At 34.5% G+C, this 19068-nt stretch overlaps 2 protein-coding genes across 4 annotated transcripts; one reads left to right on the top strand and one right to left on the bottom strand.

Moving 5' to 3' along the window:
- Window positions 1-6145: 6145 nt before the first annotated feature.
- On the top strand, window positions 6146-11258 carry LOC140866317 (phosphatidylinositol/phosphatidylcholine transfer protein SFH13-like). The gene is made up of 15 exons (XM_073271289.1): window positions 6146-6354; window positions 7162-7245; window positions 7384-7687; window positions 7814-7913; window positions 8168-8434; window positions 8667-8744; window positions 8850-8954; window positions 9034-9083; window positions 9164-9263; window positions 9348-9449; window positions 9531-9641; window positions 9753-9903; window positions 10150-10547; window positions 10620-10694; window positions 10836-11258. Exons 2-15 carry the CDS (start codon window positions 7197-7199, stop codon window positions 10854-10856), a joined length of 1911 nt encoding a protein of 636 aa, XP_073127390.1. The 5' UTR covers window positions 6146-6354; window positions 7162-7196; the 3' UTR covers window positions 10857-11258.
- An 827-nt stretch (window positions 11259-12085) lies between these two features.
- Window positions 12086-17718, bottom strand: LOC140866318 (actin-related protein 8). 3 transcript variants are annotated; one of them, XM_073271290.1, is made up of 12 exons: window positions 17243-17718; window positions 16570-16655; window positions 16175-16245; window positions 15983-16050; window positions 15658-15719; window positions 15086-15183; window positions 14147-14228; window positions 13821-13963; window positions 13535-13683; window positions 13174-13307; window positions 12930-13048; window positions 12088-12494 (listed from the first exon to the last, which is right to left on the bottom strand). In XM_073271290.1, the coding sequence occupies exons 1-12, from the start codon at window positions 17602-17604 to the stop codon at window positions 12438-12440; spliced, it is 1431 nt and encodes a 476-aa protein (XP_073127391.1). In that variant the 5' UTR covers window positions 17605-17718; the 3' UTR covers window positions 12088-12437. The 3 variants fall into 3 exon arrangements, 2 of the variants coding, with proteins under 2 accessions (XP_073127392.1, XP_073127391.1); XM_073271291.1 differs by lacking the exon at window positions 17243-17718 and having other exon boundaries at window positions 12086-12494; window positions 16191-16245; window positions 16559-16655; XR_012144851.1 differs by lacking the exon at window positions 12088-12494 and having other exon boundaries at window positions 13531-13683.
- Window positions 17719-19068: the final 1350 nt, after the last annotated feature.

The following is a 19068-nucleotide window of genomic DNA, read 5'->3' as shown; positions in this document are numbered from 1 at the left end:
TCTTCCTTCCAGATGGGGCACTGGATAGGCCCAAGGAAATCTATCTTGCCAATGAGAGGGCCCGAAGATTATGAGTTTAAAATGGTCCTTTACCGGTTACCCTTTAAGCATTCTGATTTTAGTTTTTTTTTTTTTTTCTTATGAGGGATGTTAAAATGGGTTAAATTCGTCAATCGTCTTGTCGGCTCACCCAACCAGACAAATTACAGTTGAATAGGTGATTTGGATTGACCGTTTTACATCGTCTTGTCGTCCGTAATATGATTAAAAGAGATTATTTGAATTGATCGTTTCTCAACCCGACAAATTATACATAAAATGACCGACCCATCCGCCAACTAAAATATGTTGGATCAGGTTGGGTCGATAATTTCTCAACTCATCAAAAAGACGTGCCGAACCGATCCAGTCCCACATCCTGATGAATTTTCACATCGAATTTTTAAAATTTTCTTAACCAGACCCAAGAAAACAAAATGGAAAACTGGCATTTTAGTGCACGATATACACTGTGGTCCTTGAACCCATGTTAGCCAGTATATTATACGTCACTTTCACCCTCATATTAATTGCTATAGAGGGAGAACTTGTTGAAATGTCCCTTTTGAAGCAATTACTACGTACTGGGATAGATCCAAGTAATCACTGTTTTATCATCTGCTTGTTCTATTTGTTTCCTTTTTAATTCCATATATATTTTTAATCTCCGAACAAATTTGAGTACCTCGAAAGCGATGTTGGCTCGGAGGCAATGGGCAACAATGTGTAGCTTCAATGTGCTGTCTCCATTTCCCTGCCCGCAGGCATTTAATTCTGGTCCATATCTCCAAGGAAGGCCTGCCTAAACACTCAACTACTCCACCCAAATTATTGTGTTTACGTTTTTAAATCTCTATGCATACATGAATATTGTACTTATTTGTCTAGGACCCGATAAATTGATTGAACGACGGAGAGAATATCAGTGAAAAAAGTAGATGAAATATCACAAATATTTGGCTGTAGAATTCATGTATATTTTTTAAAATATAGGGTAGGTTTTGTGCATCCGTGAGATAGTCGAACCATGCATGAAGTAAAAAAGTAACACTATTTTTTCAGGAATTGGATCCTCTATTGTGGCCCTTCACACCACAGCATATATTTTTGTTTTAATTTTTTTGTTTTTTTTACCCTTTTTTTTATACACTCTAATTTTTTTTTTATATTGTCAATTTTTTTTTAATCAATTTTTTTTGTTATAATTTGTCCTTCTATAATATATAACTAGTAATCGAAGCACGCGCTTTGTGTGCGTACTGAAAAATTAATTATTTGAAATATAAATGATAAAAAAAAATCACATTTTTTAAATACAAATCTTATAATCTCATGTTATAATTTTTTTTTAAATGAATAGAAGACAAAAATGAAAAATAAAATAATCAAACATATGAAAAATGAGTAAAAATAAAAATGAAATTTTGAAAGGAAAAAGATAGATGGAAACTAAAGCCCAAAAAACTGAACAAAATTAAAATAAAATAAAATATCTATAAAAAAATACAAAAAAAAAATTTTACAAAAAAATTGTGCAATTATGCTAAAATTTGTCATTATAAATTATACAATAAATTACACAAGAAAATTTGAAAAAATAAAAAAAACTAATATATATTTTTTAAAAAATAAAAAATTATGATATAGAAAAAAGGTAAAACAAAAAAGAAAACAAAAGGTTACAAAAAATGAATTTAAAATATATAAAAACTAAAAAAAAATAAATTGTGATGTATCACAAAATAAGATTTGGATAAGATTTGTATCACAAAATTAACGCGTCAGATGATCTCACAAGAGCTTTTATGTGAAATATATAGTAGCTCTGGCTATGGAAACAAAAGATGATGACATAAAATAATTTTTTTTATCACACATATTATGAAGATTTTTTAATTGAATATTTAGATTCTAGAAAAAAAATTATCCATGGTAAACAAGCATGTGTGGAATTTTATGAATTTATGAATGATTTTTTTATGACAGAAATTTATGAATGATTTAATCGTACTATATATGAGATCTTCAATTTTTCCCTTGGATCCAAATTATTTAGATATTGTCTGTAAAATGTGATGTCTCAAGATCACAACCGATATTTCGGTTTAATGGGATGATAATCTTGATATAACCTTTGTGGCTTTGTATGTATTAATTGTCTTTATTCACTCTCAAATGAAATTGACCTTCATGTGTAATAATAAATATGTGTCCTTGGATTCGCACTTTGGATCATACCTAACATAAGTTGAACTCAACCCATTATTTCACGGGTCAGATGGAGTAAAAGTCAATATTTTTTTTTTGTTTGAAACAATTTTTCTACGAAAAATAAATTCAAATATATATTCCGATCCATTCGTCTAATTGTTTATTTAGTTTACATTTCATTTTTCATTCATTCCAAATATACAGTATAATTTTCATATTTAATGTTATATCTGATATTTTTTTTTTTATCAATTTACCCTTATTAATATAATCAATTACTTTGTACAATTATTTGTATTAAAATCTTCATTAAATATGGGTAAAATGAGAAATTGCTTCCAAAATTAACATTTCCCAAATTTTTTTTAATATATATGAAAACACGTACACTTATCTATATCAACGAGACAAATGGAATATATATAAAAAGGAAATAAATAAATAAAATGAAAATAAAAATATTGGACCAAAACCATGCACACTCCCCTCGCTGGCCACTGCCAACAACGTCGAATTAAAATGTTGAGTGATCCCCAATAAATTAAATAGAATCAGTCGCCAGATCATTGACTTGTGGGGGTGGGGCATTTAGCTCATCATAATAATTGTCACCAACATTTAATTCCACTAGTCCTATATGTTCTGATCATTGCTTAATTATAAGCAAGCTCTCTTGTACTATTCACTTCCTATTTAATGCATGCATTCGCCTACCGCCAAGTCCCCACATTCTTTTTATTTAATCTCATTCGTGGATATATATCATCTCTAACCCTGCTATCAAAGTGGATCGTACATAAAGACGAGCGTTACGATTCGATCGCTCTTTATTGAAATTGTTGTTACACATGAACAAACAATTTTAGAACCAATTTTACAACAAGAACAATAATAAAAAGTGTGATTATTATTATTGTTATATAAATAAATAAAAAGATCAAAATTTATAGTGTGTGGTGGCTGCAAATCCAGGAATGGCGGGACAAGAAACTATAGGTTACTGCTACGTCTCTGTTCCCTGCAAACTCCGAAAGCGACGTTTCCACCGACGAGTCAATATCGCCAATTCCTCCTCTTATGTTATTTCTTTATCATTCATTGCAACAGTCCTTTACAGCACCCCGGCCCCAGCTTTTTAATTAAATCTTTCCAATGTCCTCAAAAGTACTCACATATATATTCCTCACTTTTATTAATTAAATTCTTGGGAATTCATTAATATATATCTCATTTTTCAGGAAAAAAAAAAAAAAGGTGGATTTCGAAGGGACCCTATTCTCAATGAGTCAGAGGCCCATTGACTCATGCGGAGGGTAAATCGAGGGATGTGCACGAGCGGCAGAGACCTGAGAAAGGGAGCACATGACCCAATTCCAATAGCATACCCCACAATATTTCAGCAGGAAATATGCTCCACACGAGGATCGAACTCGCAACGCTGGGAAATTTCTTCCCACGTCACCTCAGGCCTTACCAACTCGCCTATGCCCCTGTCCTATGAGCTATATCTCATTTTTCAGATCAAGGGGTGCGTTGCGTTGTGGTTTACTTTTTGAACTTTTGTTAGTTAGTTTCGATCCCTCTCGGTAAGAAAATATATTTTGAGATCTATGTTTTGTACACTGCTCCTGCAGCTTTCTTTTAGGTAGCTTCCCCCAGTCTTTGATTCATTAATATTATAATCCAAAAACTCGTGAGTCGTGAAAGATGTGATGGATCTGAGATCTCAGAGATTTTATCGACAAAATTACATCGTCTCGTAGCATAACAATATTATATAGTTATGATTAAATAAAAATTTAATTAGTGGGGGGCTTCTTATTTTGAACACAATACGTTAGTGTATGTGAAACGTAGCTTAGTTTAATCTATTTTAAGATTATTATCTTAATAAAAGATCTAACAAATTATAATTTGTCATATCAATTTTATAATATTAATTTTATATATATGTTGAGCCCTTGAATAAATTATTTGAATATTAATGTATTACATGAAAAAAAGTCGAGACAAGATTTTACTTTTTCTGTAAATGATTTTATTCACTAGACAGAGTCTATAAAGCTTAGGTTTGTATCATGTAGGCCATCGTGCATGCTCAACAACTGCTACCCCAAAAACTGTTACTTCTGCTTTATATGATTTTACATAAATTATCAAACTGCTCAGCATCTGCATTTTACCTCACCTGTCGGTCCATTTTACAATATTCATTCACTTTCTCCAAGACTCCAACACAAAGAGGAGTCGTAAATAAAAACATGTTGATTAATTAAAGACTAAAGAATGCGAAAGAATTTCATTCATTGTCTCACAAATAAAAAACATGTTAAAATAAAATAAATTTTATAATATTTGATTCCCCAAGAAAGAAAACTGTAAATCATAAATTCATAATAATTTACACAAATTATTTCCCAGTAATATTAAATTACATGTCATAAAACAGTGTTAAATGTTTTACATCGTCTAGATTAAGATAATATTTCAGATTGAAAAAAACAATTTTTGATATTAAATTAGATCCAAGTTCATAATTTTAATATAACATCAGTTAGTACTCAATTTGAACGTTATATGTTGGACTGTTTCATATAGGGGTGGAATAGGATCGGGACCCGTCCCGTAAACTCCTTACCCAACTCCCGTCCCAAAAAGAATCGGAAATTTTTTTTTTCTTTCGATCCCGTACCCGAAACATTTCGGGACCCGACTATTCGGGATCCCGTCGGGTAGGGAAGTAAAATCCCGATTTTTTTTTATATTCAAGATTTCGTTCAAAAAATAAAAAAATGTGATAATTGTATTAAATATACTATTTAGAAACTTATATTTATAAATAAAAATAAATATTCAACTTAAAACATATAATATTAAAATATTTTGAATAATGTTTCAAAGTTTGTTAAGAGAAAAAATGTATCAGATAATTATTAATAAAATGTTCGGATACAATTGCTAAATAAATTTTGTTAAATAGATTGTCAAATTAATCTCTTGAGTCTTGTTCTACATATTTGTTCTAATTAGATAATTATAAATATGAATTAATTAAATTATTAATTTAATTTTTAAAAAAATACACAAAAATAAAATGACATTTCGTGATTTTACAATTTGATCGTCCCAACATTAAAAATTATACAAATTAAGTCCAAAATTAAGTGTTATATGAGTTGAAACCTAATAATATTTTTTTATTATATTAATAAAGCTATTAATAAAATATATTATTATATTATTTCGGAACGGGTCGGGAATCCCGTCGAGATAAGGTTTTATTCCCAATCCCGCTTCCGATATTAATCGGGATGGGAAAAATTCCGAAAGTTCGGGTCGAGATTTTTTTGGGACGAAAATGGGATGAGATTCGGAAAGGGTCGGAATTTCAGGAATTTTTGTCATCCTTAGTTTCATGGGCGACGGCCTGATTTTTTGAAAACTCGAATAATTTGTAAGGTTTAAAAGCATGGGTAAAAAAACCGGAGTTGACCCGAGTTAGATTTTAACCGCGGAGTAAAACAACTGAAAGAAACCAACAACGGCCCTACTCTGATGGCTAAGCTTAGGTCGAAACAGAAAAGTACTGTTGCGCGCAACGACTTTATCCTTATTCACCGCCTCGGTTAAACCCAAAAAGGGTTAAAAAGGTAAATTACAGGCACGCTCTCACTTTATTCTTTCGTGCCTTTGGCTTTGACCTTCCTCTGCCTCACCTCTGCCCTTTTTTTACCCCTGCAATGGGGGACAAAACAGGGAACACACAATTGTTTTAATTTTATTTATTTATTTAATTAATTAATAATTAATATTATCATCATTATTATTATGTATGTATATATATATATATATATATTTATAACAGTTTGTTTATTCTCGGATTCTATTTCTCAGATCTTTCGTTATCATTCGATCTCAATTTCCAGAATTTTATCGATAAAATATCGCCGCACTCCTTTCGAGAAATCTGTGTGTTTTCTATGGTTTTGTCTGCGTACATGCACATTTGCGATTTGTTTTCTTTGTTCGATGAGCTCGGGAGAATCAATGCAATAGGCCTCGGCGGGTATTGATCCAGCTGATATTCTGTTCTAGGGTTTATGTGTGGGTGACTCGTCTCTGTTTTTTTTTTTTTTTTGTTTCTTTTGATGTATCTATATAGACCTCGTGATCTGTGGATGCATGTATGTATCATCTGTTTTTTTTATATGTTTGCATGCTTTCTCGAGGAATCATTTGATGTTTTCTGATTGTGTGCGAGGTGAGATTCGTTATATGGTGATCGAATTGATCGCATTGTTAATTTTTGAGTTGATGAAGGATTTGACCTTAATGATGTGGAGGAATGATTGGTTCTGTGCTGTTATTTTTGCATAAGTCATTCGTTCTCTTCTTTGTTTTGCTGTTTGTGATGGAGATTTTGGCATTGCTGGATTTTTCTGATCGTATTGGTTGGGTCGTTGACAAGGAAGTTTGAGCCGATTTTATTGTAAATTATGTTGGTGTGAGGCGTGGCCTTTTCGTTCTATTGAATTCGATTGTAAGTACCGGAGTGAACGCGATCTCGAGCTAGTTCCGGATTAAACCAGCCACGAAACAGTTAGAAGACATTGCTAAAGCGTGCGATGTTATGACATTTGAAAATTTTCCATAGATGTGCATGGTTGAGAAAGTAATTTTGACTCCAGAGGTTTTTACTAGGAAAAGCGACCACGAATTTTTTTCCAAAGTAACTGAGTAGAGAATAATGTTGAAACTTGAAAGTTCCTGAAATCGTTCCCCTTTTTTCGCCATGGAAGCTTGTTTTTTGTTGGTATTTGATTATCAAATTTCGTTCTAAATGATCTAGGAGTTGATTTACTAATGCAAGTAGCTTCGAGATCTTAATCATCTGCGTTCTTGATCATGTAGATTATCGAGATTGATGGTTCTGCTTGAAACCAAGTATGTTGGACACTGAGGTTCCGTTCTTTTCTAATCTGGCTGGAATGTCAGGTGTGTAGATTCTTATCTTCTGTTATCTTTCTTAGTTCTTATCAAGCAAATAAAATCCCTGATAACACTGCCTGTGTTCGAATTTTAGCATGTTAGAGTAGTTTTGTTTCTCCTTGACTCGATTAATTGATACATTAGGCATTCAAGGCCTAGAGGTGTGCAACGAACCAAGGGAGAGGAAATCTGACTATGAAAATTCTGAAGATGAAAGGAGGAAATCAAAAATTGGAGCTTTAAAGAAAAAGGCGATAGATGCTTCAAATAAGCTCACCCATTCTCTCAAGAAAAGAGGGAAAAGGAAAGTAGATTTTAGAGTGCCTTCCATTTCTATTGAGGATGTGAGGGACGCAAAAGAGGACAGTGCTGTCTGTGATCTGCGTCAAAAGCTTCTTGACAGAGATTTGCTGCCTGTTAGACATGATGACTACCATACTCTACTGAGGTGAGTTGTTACGCGTTTTGTTATCTCGTCAAGTAAATTTTCTTGGTTCCAGTCCATTCCAATACCACAGCCTCATCCTATGATACGAGATTGTTTGAAGTGAAGGGATCCATTTTTATTGCACAGATTTTTGAAAGCGAGAGACTTCAACATTGAAAAGACCATCCAGATGTGGGAAGAAATGCTTAATTGGAGGAGAGAATACGGAGCTGACACCATATCAGATGTAACGTTTCATGATTTATGATTAATTAATTAGGAAAAGGATTCTTAGCAGACCACAGAGTCTCTCCTAATGTGCTGTTTTTCAACTTAATGTGCTGTTTTTCAATCCCTGGTTTAGTCTCCACGCTTAACTTGGGACTTCTGCTTATTTGGAGCCTGGATTTTCGAACCTCTCTTTTCGCGTGGGAGGGTGTCTGCTTAGTGCCTCTGTTTTTCCGATGTTATATTCCCTGTTCTCTGATGATTGAATTTCAGGACTTTGAGTTTGAGGAGCTGGAAGAAGTCTTGCACTCTTACCCCCAAGGATATCATGGAGTTGATAGAGAAGGCAGACCTGTCTACATTGAAAGGCTTGGAAAAGCTCATCCAAGTAAATTAATTCGAGTCACTTCAATTGAAAGATACTTAAAATACCATGTTCAGGAGTTTGAGAGAGCTCTACATGAGAAGTTCCCTGCTTGTTCCATAGCTGCAAAGAGACGCATCTGTTCAACCACCACTCTCTTGGATGTACAAGGCCTGGTCGGTTTATATGACTCTCAAACAACTTACCAAGTCAATCTTTGAATCTATATTGTTAATTATATGTTCATTCTCCAGTAATTGCTTATTTAATATTGGTTCGTTTACCAAGGGGAACAAGATTGCTATTCAATGGCCTAAGTGATCAGTAGTTCAGAAATATATTTTGCATTAAAATTAGTTCTTATTAAATTTTCAATTTTAATTTTGTTATCATTAATGATTTATACAGGGGCTTAAAAATTTCTCCAAAACAGCCGCGAGTTTATTGGCAGCCATTGCAAAGATTGATAATAGTTACTATCCTGAGGTGCTTTAGATATTTTCACGTATTTTTTAACATTTGTAGATCATGACAGTTTTTGAGACTTCACAAACAATATGCTTGGTTTTTATTTTTTCCATTTATGGGCAGACGCTGCACCACATGTATATTGTAAATGCTGGACCTGGCTTCAAGAAGGTGCTTTGGCCTGCTGCAGAGAAGTTTTTGGATGCAAAAACCATTTCAAAAATTCATGTAAAGAATGGCCCTTTTTCTGTTTTCTCCTTTACTGCATCATTATTTAATCGGTCAATTGTACTCTCTGATTTTGCAGGTTTTGGACTCTAAATCTTTGGGGAAGCTACAGGAAGTTATTGATGCGAGGTTTGCTCGTCTCTTATGTACACCTCATTTGTGATTTTTCGAGTAAAATTATCATTTAACTGGATGCTGTTTTATCCCAGTCAATTGCCTGACTTTTTGGGTGGATCATGTAATTGTAATGACGAGGGAGGTTGCTTAAGGTCTAACAAGGGTCCTTGGAATAATCCTGACATAATGAAGGTATACATGTCGAAGAGGAGGTGATAATTTGTTTTAATACAGACACTATGTTTGCTTGGTAATCTATCTATTTATCTTTTGTAGCTGGTGTTCAATGCCGAAGCAACTTTTGTGAAGCAGATAACCAGAATAGCTTGCGATCACCAGCAGAAATTTGATACATATATCCAAATCCTGCCATTGAAGGTAAGTATGCAAATATAGGAACTTGGCATGTTATCCTTGCCATGCATAATAACTAACTGTTTTGGTGCATTAAATTGTCAGGGGAGATGTAGCAATTCTTATAAGATAGAATCTGTTTCTGAAGCTGATATTCCTTACTCTCCTAGACAAGATAGCTCTACGAGTTTACCAGAGCCACATGTGCATGAAGAAGTAAGTTTGATTACATGCAATACACTGTTGGGGCTAGTTTTAGTGAAGGCGACCTTTCGTAGTTGCATGCATGCTTGCACACAGTTTACTTTAATAATGATAATTTTGTAGGCTACAACATTAGAACAAGTCTACTATAGTTGTGAAGATCATTTCAGTCCAGATGATGGAGATGGTGACAACCAGCAAGGGTTGGAAACTGAGTCTGTCCTCACCAATGATCTACGAAATACTAAAATGGATGCAATACCAAGTATACAAGGTATTCTATCTGTTGTTCTCTGCTCTCTGGTGCTGTGTACTTTGATCCAAATGTCTGGAATGTTTTTTTCTGATCAACTTGTGATTATTCAAATTGTTATTATTATTATTTTGTTTTGCATGTGGAATGTGAATAAATTTGTAAGCAATAGATATGGCTTCAAATACGCAAATCAGTAACAGAAATCTATGTAACGTGACACCATGGCTTGTGCCAAAGCTTAAAATTGTGTTGAATCTGTGTCAGGTACTTTGATGATGCAGTGGCTATATGCCATCCAGGAGAAGCTTATCAAGAGAAGTTTCCGGTTTATGGTGAGAACATTAATAACGTTCACTACCAAGCTTTTCGCTCTTATCCGGAATGCCCCTACTGAATACTGGAGGAGGCAGAACAATGTTTGTCCATCCAACACATTGGAAAATGAAGCAGAACACACCAACCAACTATCTACCAGTAGCTCAGAAGCTGTTACTGAAGAGGACAGGGTCCTTCCATGTCTACAGCGTCTCAAGAAACTGGAAAGTTTATTGGAAGAACTCGCGCATAAGCCCGCTGAAATTCCACTAGAGAAAGAGCAAATGATTCAGTATTCTCTCAACAGAATAAAGTCTGTGGAGTGTGATCTGGAGAAAACAAAGAGGGTAATTAATCAATTAATTTCGCTTTACTTTTTCAAGAATTTAGGCGTGCAATCATTTTTTTGTTTGTTCCAGGATATAAATGCTACAGTGCTGAAGCAGGTCGAAATTGCCGAATCCCTGGAAAGTATTCGTGATTTCAAATTTCATGTAAGCCATTTTTTTGCCATTAAAGCTAACGTATTATATTGTGACTTTTCCCACCATTTGTCTGTACCAAGTCTGTCAAGTGCATTCATTAGATTTATATATTTACCATTGCTACTAAGTTTTAGGGCTTTCATTTTGCAGCGAAGATGCTTGTTTTGTTAAGCCTGTGGGTGGTTAAAATCCGAGCAAGTCTGCAAACCACCAGCCGGTTAGTTCATGGTTCAGAAAATCTAACTTGACTTTTTGAAATATCCATTAAATTAGAATTAGGTTCATCACTTGTCCATTACCGAGGGATGATAGTGAATTAGCAGGTGCCATGCATCTAGATAGTTATGCCAAAATGTAAATAAAGTGTTGCGAGAGCATAGGATAGGTGCATGGAGAGCTCTTATTGGCCATTAGGTCTCTTCGAGTATGATTCGAGTTTCAAATTTAAATCGCCAAGGTTTCAATTTGGTGGTATGTTTCATGTTATAAGAGGATCAGAGTTTAGGTTGCCTCGCAATTTTAAGCGTTTAAACATTTTTATAGTTTATAATAATTAATCAGTGGAAAAATTGTACTGGGACTTCTCAATTTTGAGCTGTCAAAAAGCTGGCCCGCTCTGCTCCAACCCACGGCCGTTTGTGTTGGTCTGTTTAGGCCCACTTCCAAATGAGTCTCTAAAAACCCGTTTCGCTGTGGATTGGGCTAGGCCGGCCTACCCACCGTAAATTTTTTAAAAAGTAAAAGACAAAAATAAGAAAAACAACACAGAATTGAAGTATATATATTAAAAATATTACAGTAACAAATAATAAATGGCAAAATCAAACAAACATGATAATTTTTATGTTAGCTATTATATTTTGAATTAAAAAATCAAACATCCTAATAGTATAAACAACACAAGTAGATATTTATTCATAAAACAATAGTGTAAGATATTAAAAACATATCACATATTAATTATAAATTTTCAAAAAAATAATTTGAAATGAGTGTTTTTATGACATAATTTTTTTAAAAAAAAACAAAAAATTTTACTTTTTAAAAAACTCGCGGGCCGACCTTTCTCAACCCGTGACCCGTTTGGGTTGGCTCGTTTAGGCCCGGTCAATAAAACTATGACCCAATCGGCCATGTTTCATGCCAGGGCGGATAGAAACTGCTTGAAATCAAAATGATAAAAATTCAGTATCTTAAATCGCAAATTCGCAATGTGGGATGGACACCGGCAACTGAAGCTAATATGAACACAATTAATACGTAACCAGAGGAGACGTAAATCGCATAAATACGAAAATATCCATGCAATAACATTTGGATTTGCGACAAGAATCGAAAATGTTTCTTTTGAAGTTTTGAGTCAATTAATTATCTTGGGTTTTGAATCACCACGACACCACCCTACATATATTTTTCTTCGATTAGTAGTATATACAGAAACAAAACGCAAATTTTAATACATTCTATCCTCATTAAAAAGTATTATATCACACTTTTGACAACTTGAGACTTGAGTTCAATATAGGCGTCCAGAGTTACAATTATTACAACACTCTTTGACACCTTAAGCGTATTAAGCTTAATGTATAAAATATAAGGTTTCTAGATTGGAAACTGAAAGAATTGAGTTTGACTACTTACAATGAAGAAGACGGGTTTCACCTGAAATATACATACATCCATTTCATCAGCTTTTGAAGCTCCATTTGCAACAGATGCACAGCTGACTTGCGTTGGTAATCGTTGGTAATATTACCAACGCTTGAATTGCCGTTTTGTTACACACCAGGATGTCTGAAATGTGCTCAACTGCGTGAAGTCCAGAAACCACATACGTTAGGCCTCGCATTAAAAAGCATCAAGAATTTACGTCGTTCAAAAGTTGAAGTCATAAATTTAACTTCACAATCAACTGCAAAGTCTCAGTTTCATCTTCTTTTTAAACTTAAGTAGGAACGAAGTTGGTGTAAAAAGAAGCATGAAAAACGATTCAAAGATCGTTGGTGCCACTAAAATACGTTTGAAGGGTAGTTTTTCTTCTGGATTAGACAATGTTCACGACCATATGGTGGAGGATAATAATTGGATAGAAATTGTCCATGGCTATACGAATAACAATGGGAAACTGTGGAAATATCTAATATTTCTGCCAGTTTATCAACCACTGGATAGGCATCAAGATTTAATCATATCATTAAGCATCAGGGTTAAATAGCAAACTTAGCAAAGGCATGCAGTAGTTACATTGCTAACAAGTTTTGCTCCAAACCACACAGAATCTGCACCATGAGAAGGAGGCAAAACCCGAATTCCACGGAACATGGATGTTGGTAGAAATCCAGACAGTTCTTTTTGTAATCTTTCTGGAAAAAACAACAGATGGAATCAGCAATTCGAAACAATAATGAATGCATCAAATCAAAACTTTCATCATACTGATTTCCATCAACTGAAATAAGGAGTTGAAGGTACACGGATACACCTATACCTGCTAATCCTGGCAAGCATGCACTGCCCCCCGCCAATACCACAGTTTTATACCAATTATCATCACATGTCAATTCAGCATCATGGCAATGATCCATGCAAAGGGCCACTGCCTGATGTAGACCCATTGCTTGCCTGTAAAACATCATATTATATACAAATTAACCATTGCACCAAAGCAAAGAAAGAAAATTTACGGCATTGGGCCTTGAAGGACTCACAGATATCAACCCATTTGACATCGGCTTTTCATAATAAATTAGCAATCGGATAGCTATCAATGTCCAACCATCATATATTCATAGAAACTGACGCATCACAAGATACCTAATAAGTGACAAGTAAATAAAAAACATACATACATTCCTGCAATGCGAGGCTGGAATAATATTTCTCCTGTTTGATATCGTTCTTTTGAAAGTGTAAATTGACCTTCTGATGGAACAACAAAAGATGCTCGTGTATCTCTGGATAGTTCGACTTCATAATCAAAAGCAACATAACACAGATTCTGCGAGTCACAAAACAGATAAACAACAGCAGATTTAACTCTTGGACAATCTGAAACACCATCACCGTCTAAATAACCCTGATAAGGAAAGACAGCTAAGATAAAAGGTTCTACGCAGATTAAGAGGAAATTTTTACCTCTTTCAAAGCGCGAACAGTGTAAATGGAATTAAAATTTATATTGTTCTGTTGCATCTGGTCTCGAAGAAATCCTGTAAGTTTCAAAGCTCCAATTCCAATAACCTCCACACCCACCTCATGCATCACTTTGCCATGCAAAACTGTCCAACACAAAACCAAACACTCAAATATTCTGGAACTGACCAATCACCCTCCCCAGAAACAATAAAATGCCCACTTGATCACCGCATAAATTAAATGCTTAACATTGAACTGATACTTAAATCTCATAGAAATGTGAAGCACATCACATAATGCCAACTCAGTTAGAAAAAAGGACTTACTTGGAACAACTGATGTTTGATTGAAACCAACATTAACAACAATCCCTGATGTTCGTCTTGCAGCAAACAAAGCCAAGGTTGCCTACACTTTAAAAAGAGTTCTGAAACAGTGCTAACATAGGACAATAATTATAGTTAAGCTGCACAACAGGAAATAACTGGTAGACATCTTCTTCAGATTAAAAATTAAAACCCGTGTTTATTAATAAATAAAATTCTATTTTTTTACATGCTCTCTAGTATGTGAATTTTTTAAAAAAAATTCACTCAATTACAGCCTGGTAGTTTCAATCTAAACCTAGACTACAATCCTGAATATGATAAAATTTCACTCTATCCAAACTAGAGCTTACATCCACAATTTTTTGGTGATAGTTAACATCAACGACGAGATAAAAATTTGCATGGAGGTTAATCCTCTAACTTATCAAAGATGAGCCCGGGTTCACAATCACACTGAGCTGCAGAGCTTGTGCATGGCAATTCTCATACTTCCTGACATGCCAGGTCAAGTCTCGTCTCAATATGAAAAACTTTAAGGTCCAATGCGTGATAATTTTTAGTAAGGAGAAAATGAAAAATAAGAATTTTAAGATGGCATTGAATGCCGCAGACCAAGAATAATAATTCCTTCAGCATAACTTGAATTTTTCCCGCGAAAGAAAACAATTGTGTTTCAGGCAACAACGTCAACAGGTGATGGTTACATGATACGGTTCTCAAGATTCACGAGTCCTAAAATTCAATAAAGTGAGGTGTTAGGTACTTCTTAAAAGGATTTTTCTTGAAAAAGTGTTACTCTCAAGTCATGGCCTAGTGGCCTACTAATTGCTCATTACAGGGCCTAGACAAGGTCCCAAGGATATGAAGAATCGACCATTGACGATATTTTCACAGGTAACTGAAAATGTGTTGCACAGGCTTTTATGGAAGAAATACCTGGTTGACGGCACAAACAGCAGGAACATTCATGTCAAATAATGTTGAGTGGATGACTTCCTCTAGCCGTCTTCTTGAATTTTTAGCAGACTGTGTACCTGAACAGATGTTAACAAGGACTAAGAGAAGTACATATTAAAAAAGGTAGTATCCCATGGGATATTGACTCTCACTGACACTGTGAATATCATTTTGGCACGAGGAAGATCATAAACTTTTGAAAATATTATTTGGAGGTTAAATTTCAAACTATCCCTAATGTCATGTCGTTGAAACTGACAGCTTAAATGCCTTTAAAAGGGGCAAAAGTTCTGTTGAACATATCTGTTTGTTTGTTAACTAGAAACAAAACATACAAATACCTTTTTTCATGACTTCCCTTGGTATGCAAAGCAATTATTTACAATGAACAATGAAATGGGCGGTTAAATAAGTCAACAAATGAAAAGACGCAGACAGGCACAAAACCTCATGTTCACATGTAAGTTTTCGAAAATTAATTATAGTCAAACCATAAGAGTGGAAAAAACTATAATAACAGACAAAATAGCCAGAAAATTTCGGAAACTGACCATCGGAATGGCAAAGCGGTATGGACACAACAATTGGTTGAGTAGATGTTTTCACCTGCATCCTGCAGACCATTAAATTCAAAGTAATTTACAACCAAGAAAACAAGGGAAACGTAAATCTGGATCGAAAGTAGTTGTACTCCTAAAACACCATGAATTTCAAACTTATGCATATTTATGAAGAATGTGAGTTGAATGTTAAAACACAGAGAATGATGCATGTACTTTCACATCCATGTTGGAAATGAAGATGAATAAACAGATTTATAGGGAACTAAATTACTTTTTTAACATATAAAGCCTGTAAAGTTACTCATAAGATCACCTATGGCAAATTGTTGAAAAGAAATGTCTAAGTCTAGAGGGCATTGGAGATTCAATGTTTCCAAATTCCTGCAAAAAAAAAAACAATAATCATAAAAGGAGTCCAAGGCGTGTTTAAATAATCATTTGGACAAGTGATACAAGCATAAAAGGACAAGCAGCCAAGATATCAGACTTTAAGCAGAAAGCTTACTAAAAATGTAGCTGACCTCCCAGATGGAGAGGAATACTTGCTCCACCCATACTTGCAGTACCCTGAGCCACCTGTGATAAAAGTTGGAATGGAAATGAAATCAGTCAGTACGTTCAAATTCAATTATTTTTCTTTTAAAACTTTTTTAAAAAAAACAGTAGGAGCTAAATGATTTCAAATGTCTAGGAATCAATTCATAACCATGATACTTTCTTCTCTGTCCTCCTTTTCTGATTTTCATTTGAGAAGTTGAAACGTACTATATTAAATTTAAATAAATCGAAGGAGGTAAGAAACAACAAAAGAACTTATTCGTCTAAGTTGCTCAGCCAGTGTGAGATGTACAAAAACCAGTTTCGGGTTTAAAAAAAACACACTTAGTACCTTACACCTACCATCAATTATGATAGCTCCAGGAACTTGCACACGTTGACAGTAGATGTGCATAAACGACAGGTCAGACAACAGAGTAGGAAACACCCTGTAAAAAAATGATTTATTGTTAGGATAACCATAAAGTCGCCAACATCTTCTCAGACAGGCGAAAAGTTCACTCTACCACTAATTCATGCCAACAACCTCAATATCAACTGCCTTGAGAGTCGAGATGGTCAAAATATGCAACAAGGTAAAGAAAATATCAGGAGCAATGAATGCAGCGTCAACAGTTCACCTCCCTAACCTCTTTTCAGTAGCTGAGGATCAAATGGTCCTCTAGGTATTCACGCAAAGATTTCATATAAGTGAAGAGATTGCAGATTGTAACAAGGTCAGTCTGAATGATAACGAAAATGCATATATGGTAATAGAATCAATTTGTAGAGTTCAAAAGAGAAATTGAATGCTGGCAATGTGAAAAATTATCAGTGGAAAACTATACATCGAGATAGCATATACTCAGACATTTGGTTAGCATGTTCACCGAAAAGTGAATAAGAGAGTATTCATTTTTATCAGCAAACGCAAGGGGAGAAGAGAAGACAGTACAATCATCATCCGATCCTGTCTAATTTCTTAACATCGCTGGACTTGAAAAAAAAAAAAAGTGAAAAACAGAATCGGGCTTACTGAAGAGGAAAACCGGATCGTAGGTTGGTTTCGGCGAAGAAAATGGAGCTCCAAGGCTCTTGCTCATTCTGTAGAAAATAAATCCAGAGCCGATTATCCGATAGGATAAATTTCCAGGACTTGCAAACCGCTCTCAGCCTCGCCGACTCTCTAGGACCAAGAATTCTGAGAATTTGCAATAATATATCGATCGGAATCCGGTCGAATTCACCTGTAGATGAATCATGTATGTACATCATCTGCAGGAACGTGTCGTACTCCGAGATCGGACTCGGATTCTGATTTGAACTCGAACCAAAAACCAATCGGTGTACGACGGATCCCCATGCCTTACGAATCAGAGAATTCATAGCTGGATACATCAGATTTGGGGTTTTCCTCCAGAGATTTCGTGCCTAACTGGGAAACCGTGGGTAGAATTACTACACGTTCCAGATTAATTGTGGCGCCAGTTTGAAATCGTCTACTAAAATTGGTTGGCCGAGTTGTAGTCTGAGACTTGACTTTCCACTTAAATCCATATTTATACTAATTTTTCACCTTTTTTTTTTTGAAAAAATTTAAATTTAAATTTTGAGCAAATTAATTCATTCAAATCTATCCAAAACCAAAACGTGCGTTTAGTTCCTATTATGTAACGGCCCAATACCCAAACAAAGTGGTTAAGCTTCGCTTAGCCCAAATCCGTATGTCAAATATTTTTAAATTATTATATGTTACTATTTATTAAGTTTAGCACCACATAAAAATTGAATGATATCTTACTTTAATTTTTCTTAATCCAAAAATTTTCTCCACTCACCCTTGTTCTTTCTATCATTTCCAATTTACACATTTTTTTTATTTTATCCCCTTTTCAATTCACTCCATTTTCTTCCGAATTATGTGGAGAGGGTTGCTTTCATGCCAATAGATAAATATTTATGTATCACGTCGCACACACATCGGATGTGCCTCAATTACTAGTTATAATATAATACTAGCACACAAACGCACACGTTGCATGCCTTGTACATTTCATTTTTTATTGAAAATTTAAAAAATAGTGAAAGAAAAAATGGAAATCTTGTAAATGAATATCCGCAAAAAGTAAAAAAAAATGAGTGCAAGTGAAATTTTTGTAATTATATGATCATCGAAGTGTAAAAATATGAGAGATGTCATACCCAGAGTCGTACCTGTATTTTATGGGGCCTGAGGCGAATAAATAATAGAAATGGACCTTTTTGTGGTGGTTAATAAGAGTGAATAGTTATTTTTTCAATCATCAAATTATCCCCTAATTATTTTTCTTTATTTCTACTAAAATATTTTTCAATATCACAGCTTGAATTTGAATTAATGTCTCCTTCATTTGTATCATTTTTCTCTTTTGATCTCAAGAGATATATTTAGGATATATTTTAAATGATCTTTGGTTATTCCTATTAGTTATAAAAAAAAAACGAATATATAGCTCGGTAATTCATAATGATATTCTAAAATTCAAAATCAATAAAAGTTTCTCATTAACCATATATGACTATATATTCAAAAAAATTCATACCCCATTATTTAAATCTCAAACAATCACTAAATCAATAAAAATTTATATTAATTTTATATATGAATACCCCGGAAGGATACTAGCTCAGTTCATCGATGACACTAAGCATGAAAGCTCTCACTAACACTCTAAGATCGACCACGGGAGCTAGGGAGCTCGGCCAAGCTCCCTCACCATATTTTCCAAGTTGGCTCGGGGAGCTCGGCCACAGGAGCTCGGGAGGTAGGCCAAGCTCTCTCACCATATTTTCCAGGTCGGCTCGGGGAGTGTAGTGACTCAA

The sequence above is a fragment of the Henckelia pumila genome, chromosome 4 (assembly GCF_033568475.1).
Source record: "Henckelia pumila isolate YLH828 chromosome 4, ASM3356847v2, whole genome shotgun sequence".
Taxonomy (NCBI): Eukaryota; Viridiplantae; Streptophyta; class Magnoliopsida; order Lamiales; family Gesneriaceae; genus Henckelia; species Henckelia pumila.
This window is presented reverse-complemented; position numbering and strand designations above follow the sequence as displayed.

Coding starts and splice junctions, on each gene's coding strand:
- LOC140866317 (XM_073271289.1), top strand. CDS start 7,197: ATGTTGGACACTGAGGTTCCGTTCTTTTCTAATCTGGCTGGAATGTCA. Junction 7,246..7,383: donor TAATCTGGCTGGAATGTCAG/GTGTGTAGATTC, acceptor TTGATACATTAG/GCATTCAAGGCCTAGAGGTG. Junction 9,084..9,163: donor CAGGAAGTTATTGATGCGAG/GTTTGCTCGTCT, acceptor GTTTTATCCCAG/TCAATTGCCTGACTTTTTGG.
- LOC140866318 (XM_073271290.1), bottom strand. CDS start 17,604: ATGTATCCAGCTATGAATTCTCTGATTCGTAAGGCATGGGGATCCGTC. Junction 13,308..13,534: donor CAGCCTCGCATTGCAGGAAT/GTATGTATGTTT, acceptor GATGTTTTACAG/GCAAGCAATGGGTCTACATC. Junction 12,495..12,929: donor GAGCAAAACTTGTTAGCAAT/GTAACTACTGCA, acceptor GACTTCACGCAG/TTGAGCACATTTCAGACATC.